At 44.5% G+C, this 7,379-nt stretch overlaps 1 protein-coding gene across 1 annotated transcript; it reads right to left on the bottom strand.

Annotated features, from left to right (window-relative positions):
- On the bottom strand, positions 1–3,140 carry LOC133899376 (uncharacterized). Its single transcript, XM_062340366.1, has 5 exons — positions 1,676–3,140; positions 1,080–1,241; positions 776–965; positions 468–546; positions 1–382 (listed from the first exon to the last, which is right to left on the bottom strand). Exons 1-4 carry the CDS (start codon positions 2,903–2,905, stop codon positions 479–481), a joined length of 1,650 nt encoding a protein of 549 aa, XP_062196350.1. The 5' UTR covers positions 2,906–3,140; the 3' UTR covers positions 1–382; positions 468–478.
- Between the last annotated feature and the right edge of the window lie 4,239 nt (positions 3,141–7,379).

Genomic DNA, 7,379 nt, shown 5'->3' with positions numbered 1-7,379 from the left:
TGCTGCAAAATAACGAACTATTCACTTGCTCACGGAGAAAGCACAAACAAGAACGAAGGACTGTTCTATGAATCCTGGCACTTGAAAGAAAGATTCGAGCGTCAAAGCCACCCGTATCTCCATGGTCAAATTAAAGGATGAAATCATAAGCTTAAGCGTCACACGCTATTATATATATTTTGGCCAATCATCACCATGCAAGGTGAAACTTAGATACCCATATGCAGTTGAAGTTAAACGACAAAGTATGAAAGAAAACAGTGCTAACGATTAACCCAGGTACTCAGAGTCAACAGTTTTGCTCTCCACATGATTTAGAGTGACGAAAGCTTTGCATGCGAAATATGGCGTTTTCTCGCCTGCCAGATGCCTTGCATTTCCCCTACGTAAACGATGTTGCATTTATCAGATAGAGCTGAAATGTCTAGAAGCTACTGAAAAAGGGTACATAATAAGTCATATCGTACCGTCTCTCTCTTTAATAGGGTCCAATGTCACGCAGTTCACTGATAGTTATCTCCCTCTCCAGCTTCAAGTTACAAAGGTCTGGAAGAAATACCAGAAAGTTATTACATGAACAGGAAAAAAAGTTCAAGTTAGAATAACAAAACATGTTGCTGGCAGAAGTATTATTGTAACAGAAAAACTTAATATAGTATGTAATTATTCATGTAAGCCATAATCCACTATTGCAGTGCATAATATGTTACAAAAGAGTGAAGCAATAATATCACACAAACACAAGGAGTTAGAGATATGGACAGAATATACTCACGAAAACTCCCCCTCCGACGGACATAAATATTCTCAAGCGGTACACCATTAGACCTAAATAACTGCGCCAACATATGGACTCTTGGATCATCCTTGGTGCATCTGATCTTCACCATACTAAGGTGTTTGCAAGCAAACGATCCTCCCTTTGATTTTATACTTCTTCCCAATGCCTTCTGGATGTCAAAGCTCTTTTTGAAAGACAAAAAAAAAAAAACCCCAACTTTATTAACCATCTGCTAAAATCAAGACATACTGACACATAAGCATTGAGAAACACTAAACCACTATGTATATGTACATACCATTTCAAGTTGAAGAAAAAGCTTCTCCAAATTAGGTGAATGCTGAAGTAAGAGAATTAATATGTCAAAATCAGCACCCGTACTGATACACCACTCACCAAGGGCCAAAGTCTTCAAGTTGCTAAAAGTAGGACAACTCATCGATTCTCTCCTCAGAACAACCTTCATATTTTAAATGGGAGTGAGTAGTTTAAAAATATATAGAAAAATAAATAATAATAACAACCCAAATAGAAGCGTATTAGCCCCTTCATGACTATCACTGTATCATTTTTTTTTTTTGTGGCTAATGAATTTGTGTGTGTAAACTGTCCTGAGACTGGCATTAAGATTATAAGGTCGTTCAAGTGGCAGCGATGCAATATCAACAAAGCATATTAATCTTAAAATTTTCAATTTGAAAGTATACAGATAAAATGAGGATACCAGGATAAAGAGGCATTAAACAACATACTTCTTTCTGCTTGTGACCTCTAATTATATTAAACAAGATGTGAGTACTGTATTATATGCTTGGGATTGCATGCTGCACATCAGGGAAACAGAACGACACATATTGAAAAGAAATATTTCAGCAATGAAACTAAGGACTGTACCTCTCCTGAATGACCTAATAGCTCCAGATTTCGAGCATTCAAAAGGCTGTGAAGAACATTTTGGCCACCTAATTTCTTGTAATCACTGATCACATACTTTGCACTGCAACCATGATATTTACTGCCCTTACTGCAATCGAGGCCATCGTCATGGTTTCCAAACTGCTGATCTTCATAGCCTTTTGCAATCTCACCATACTCATAGGTGTCGGTATCACTATTGATTTCACTTCCATAATCATAATTGTCCTTGATGTCATCAGAATAGCCATCACAATAATCATCTGAAGAGCCATCATCACTGATGAATTCATCACTGTCATCAGAAGCAGGAACATATTTACCAATACGCTGGGCATGCCTACGGTTGTTGTCATCATCTTCATCACTGGTTTGAGCAAATCCATCCTCCTCATGGTATTTTTTGAATTCACCGCTCAATAAAGAGTCATCAAGCATGACATTGCCTGTGACCAGCGACCCAAAGTTCTTGAACACAGGAACCCAGTTCTCTGGTGTGGTGCATCGCAGAAACACGAGGTTTGGAGCATCGACCGAGAGGTTCATAGTGAACGTGCACTTGATCATGGTCAAACGCTTCATAGAGGCAGATATAATCTCACTGCCCGCTACCAAGCAGCTCTTCAGCTCTAGTTCTTCAAAAGAAGGGCACCGAGAAGAAAGTTGCCTGATGACCTTATCATCCAGCTCAGTATACGACAGTTTCAAGATCCTGAGGTGGCAAGAGATGAAGTCCATGTGATCCAACTCCGCATACAAATTGAGATGCCCATTGAGCTGAATAGCCCGAGCCTTCCGTTTGATAGCATTACGGATCCACATCTTAACATCGTCATCGTCAAAATCCTCATCGTCCTCACCGGGCGAGCGCAGCCGGAGCGTGTCCACCGGCGCAAGAACCTCCCGGGCGAGCAGCAAGCGGTACACGAACTTGGCGAAGTCCACGGGGGCGTCGCCGTCCCGCCCGACGCGGATGTCTACGCAGGGCGCGGAGGCCCAGAGGTCGCGCCACCGCCGCGAGAGCACACACGTCCGCACCACCTCCCATGCCTTCATGAAAGACATCACGTGGTGCAGGAGCGCGTCGGGCAGCGCGCTAAGGCGGTCGGCGGCGGGGTCAACTCCTCCTCCTCCTCCTCCCCCGCCCCTGCGGGACGGTTCCCCTGCCCGGTTGACCGGCACCCACCGCTTGGTGACCTTTGGGGGCATTCCGTCGAACGGGTGCCTGCGCGGCCGCGACGGCTAGGAACACCAGCCCAAGGTCAGAGCTTTGCGGCGGATTCTTGCATCGAACGCCCGGGCTGAAGGGGATGGGCCACTTACGGCGAGATTGGCTGAGGCGGCGGCGGCGGCGAGTTTAACGTGGCAGGCGACGGCGGCGGTTGGTGTAGGGCGGCTGATCGTTTGGGTTCCGCGAGGGGTAAAGGAATGGGAAGAGACGGATTTGGTTCGGTGGAATTTAATCCGATTTAATTTCTGTTCACCACGCGTGGCTCGGCCCATCTACAGCCCACGAAGGATGCTTCTTAAAAAATATTTAGAATTTATAAGATAAAATAAAATAGTTTAAATATTTATTTTTATTTTAAAATAAGAATAAGATGTCTAAACCAACTATCTTTAATCTATTCACAGTTCTAACTCTAAGATTTTCTAAAATAAAGGATTGAGATGACCAGCTCTAAAAATTTCTAAACTAAAGTTCTACTAAATAGTCTAAATAGCACTAATGGTGGGAGCATATCTGGTGCAAATGCATGAGTGTTGCAAATATGAAAATTTTCATTGTGAGCGGATGGATTGTGTTTCAAAGGTTTAGATCATGTGGCACCCCTCCCACCCTGTACATTTTGTAGAAAAACCCACAAATCCTGAAAACGTGAGTCTTGTGATGAGTCTGGTATATAAGTATTTATCTTTTGATGCATCTCGTTTTATGCAAAGTGCAGGTACTTGTACAGGTAGTATACTACTACATGAACATTGGTATTATACTTGGATTGCTTGATGTTTGCTATACTTGTGTATGTGTTTTTGTACAGTATAATACGTTATATTCATCTGTTGTACAAATTGTAATATTTGTACAGTACACCTGAGGAAGATGGTATAATAATGCATGTGAATTGTGAAGTTCATTCGTTGAAAGAAAATGTAAAAGTACTTTGCATAGTAGTATATTAGTATGAATCAAGCAGCATGTACAGGGAGAATCTCACTGAGATACATTGGCCAATGGAGGTGGTTGTCACCTAGCCAACCAATTCTCACATTCTACATGTATGTATTATGTTTGTATGTGTGTGCATATATGTATGCATACATAAATCTATGTATGTACCTACACATGTATATATGTATATATCTTTGTATGTTTGTGTACACATATGTATATATGTGTATATCCATATGTATGTGTATATATACATACATGTATGTACATACGCACGTATATACATATATACTATTCACATGTTTTCTGAGAAAAATGGAAAAATAGACAATATACGCCACCATATTTGTTAAAAGAGACATTATATCAGTGTATTTACAAATCTAGCACTCGTATTCAGTACCTCAAATTCCGGAAACCCCTGGAATGGTGGGCCTGGGCCATATTCGGCATCTGAGATGCTGAATATGGCACTGTGCACCGTATTTGGCATCTCTTATTTGGCACATGAGGTACCAAATACAGGAAATTTGTGGCATCTGAGGTGCCGAATATGGCCCTGCCTGCTGCGCCCATCACCTCCTATCTCTACTTTCGGTGTGCAGTGACGTCGTGTTGTCTCGCTGTCACTTCCTATCTCTATTGTCCCCGGTAATTAGTGATCCTCGCGCTACCGTTTTTGCTATAAAATGAGAGCGCTCTTGTGATGAGTAGCATCAACACATGCACAAGCCGCATCGTGAGAGGAGAATAGAAGCGCAAGTAAAGGAGGAGAAGAGAGGAGAAGCAGCGCGAGGTGAGCAGTAGCAGCAACGCGAGGAGAGGAGAATCAGTCCGAGGCGAGGAGAAGCAGCAGCGCGAGATACAATAAGTACTTAAATTATGTTTTTAATTAGTACTTGCAGCAATAATAGTGTTGGGGGTCGTTGTTAAGGACCCCCGACGACCCCATGGTTTCGTTGGCCCATGCCCATGGACCCATGCCTCCCGAAAGCCGCTTTCTGACTTCAAGACTTTGGAGTATCCATCTCCCGGGGCCATACCTCCCTAAGTCTCCATTTCCCGAAGCCACGCCTCCCCCCAGAGCCCCCGTCTCCAGGGCTCGGGAAGGCTTCCCGAAGGCTACGGTGTAGGCCATCAGACCCCAAGAAAGATCTGCCAGAAGAGGAACGCCGATCATCCTTTGCCTGTAAGGAAGTGACTAACATTAATTAACTAAGCTAGTGGGCGCCATCCTGACAGCCCAGTACAATGGAGGTTATCCTGACACACCTGACATCACAGCGCCGGGCTGCAATTGGCGACTGACTCACCCCTCTGGGTACAAGCACCCCAACAATTACCATGGTAGATATATATCTCCTATGCAGGGTAAAAAGTAGCTATTCAGGATAAGGTCATGTAACTCGGCCTTATCTTGGATATTTTGCACATAGCGGTAACTTGCACGCTAAGCTACGCCCAACCCTATAAATAAGGGGCCATGGCCGTCTGAGCACGAGGACATGCTCAACAAAGCATGGAGGAGTATAATCATAAAGTTTCCTGTGATACTCCCCCTAGCTCAGTTCATATATTTACGATCAATGTATTCATGGTGTTCCTTCCTCTCAAACTTTGTCTCCAAGCTTGAGTCTCCTCCTTAGGAGAAACTCTCGCCGTATTTGCTCGGGCAAGACATTTTCTTGCTCCAACAGCGCACCGTCCGTGAGGATCTCGAACACAGAAATGATAAAAGAGGTAGGATGACACCCAAGAAGAAGACCACCAAGGCCGCAACAACGGCAACCAATCCACCGGTTACACATGTACGACTGTCCAGGCGACCAGGGGCAGGTCGCGCCAACCACCGCCAACCCAGCCATGACCACAGCTGCGGTCGGCACCGAGGGACTCCCTACCTCGGAGACCCTGCAGCAACAGCAGTAGTAGCGGGGTCCCCGCTGCACCCCTAGGGGCCGCAGCCAACGCCACCGCTGAAAACACCATTCCCTCCAAGTGTCAATCATACCTAGTGGCACTCCTGACCCGCATGGAGGAACTACAAACGTCCCTTAGGGTCAAGCAGTAGGCTACCTGCATGACCACCGCTGCCCCTGTGACAGCCAGCGCGGTTTCAATCCGAGCTCTACGGGCCAATGAACCCTTCAACCTTCGGGCTCTACACGTTCGGCCTCTGGAGTCCCGGAGCTGACATCGCGAGGATCCCTTGCAAGACTATGACTCTCCCTTCCAGGGCGACCTGTAGTGGACGCCCTTCCCGGAGGGCTTTCGGACCCCAAAGCTACCTAAGTTCATGGGCGATTTAGACCCTAATGAGTTTGTCCGGTCCTACGTCCTCACCATATAAGCTAAAGGGGGCGGACCGACCACCATGGCTAAATGCTTTCCTCTTGCCTTGGAAGGGGTGGCCATACACTGGTTCTGGGCACTGGACCCTAGCGCTATTCACGCCTGGTACCAGCTTCAAGACCTATTTCGCAGCAACTTCCAGGGCACCTTCATTGAACCAGTAACCTCCGGAAGTATGTTCACCATCAGACAGGAGCCGGAGGAGTCAATGGTGATCCTAGCTGTACACGTGGAGGTCAAGCAAAGCATGAAATGGAGGATAAAGAGGGCATGTTGACAAAGTCAAGAAAAAGTGATACCAGTGTAAGTGACAAGGCGACCTAAGAGATCGGGAGCGGAAGACACTTGCTGTGTTCAAGATCGTAAGACGGAGTACACGTGTCGATATCATAGCACTTGCTTAAGGTGTAAGCAAGTTGCGAGTCACGCTTGAAAAGCGTGAGAGAGTTTCATGGTTGGACCTTAAAATCGTGGGAGGATTAGAGGATCATGTGGCACCATAGCGAAGCTTGCGTCGAGTCGAAGTTAAGTCATGAAGGCGCCGCGGCCGTTCGATGGATCGAGCAAGAAATAGAACAAAATACTCTCGGTGGTAGGTAGGAATATACTATAAGAGAGGGATATTTTGGTAACAAGCTAGAAAACTTAGATGTCAAGTTTTCTAGGCCTAGAAACAGAGGGATACGGCTATGAGAAAGTTTGAATCAACCACTTGAGTTCCTTATACCACCAATTTAAGAGTATAGTAGTAGGGTTTTAGAGTAGAGAAAGATGAGTGTTTAGCCTATGTAGTAGGTAAGAGTTTTTGAGAGAAAAATCCTTATAATTCGCGTAAAATAGGGCTGATCTTTTTGAGTAATGAAGTTTATATTTTTGTATATTTTTGAATTCCCCTCCTTCTAGTCTCTCTTTATTGGTTCCCTTGCAAGTTTATAAGTTTTACTTTTTCGGTTGTGATTTTCTCGTTGATTTTCATTTTTGTCTTTGAACTGTGATTTTTCAACCTTATGAAGTTATTTTTCTTGTTGCTAGAGGTATAAACGTTCATATACTCATATATTTAAGAGAGTCTTAAATTCTCTTATCTCTAGACCATCAATTTGGGGAGGTATTTTTTTCGGTGACTGTTATTTTGCTTCGTTCTTCATTTAAGTTTCA

Source organism: Phragmites australis, chromosome 18, assembly GCF_958298935.1.
Source record: "Phragmites australis chromosome 18, lpPhrAust1.1, whole genome shotgun sequence".
Taxonomy (NCBI): Eukaryota; Viridiplantae; Streptophyta; class Magnoliopsida; order Poales; family Poaceae; genus Phragmites; species Phragmites australis.
The sequence above is the reverse complement of the archived record's forward strand: the minus strand, read 5'-3'. Positions and strand labels throughout refer to the sequence as shown.

Excerpts from the sequence above, each read along its gene's own strand:
- LOC133899376 (XM_062340366.1), bottom strand. The coding sequence starts at position 2,905 with ATGCCCCCAAAGGTCACCAAGCGGTGGGTGCCGGTCAACCGGGCAGGG. Across the intron at positions 1,242-1,675 it reads TATTAGGTCATTCAGGAGAG|GTTGTTCTGAGGAGAGAATC; the intron begins GTACAGTCCTTA and ends TAAAATATGAAG. Across the intron at positions 547-775 it reads CCGTCGGAGGGGGAGTTTTC|ACCTTTGTAACTTGAAGCTG; the intron begins GTGAGTATATTC and ends TATTTCTTCCAG.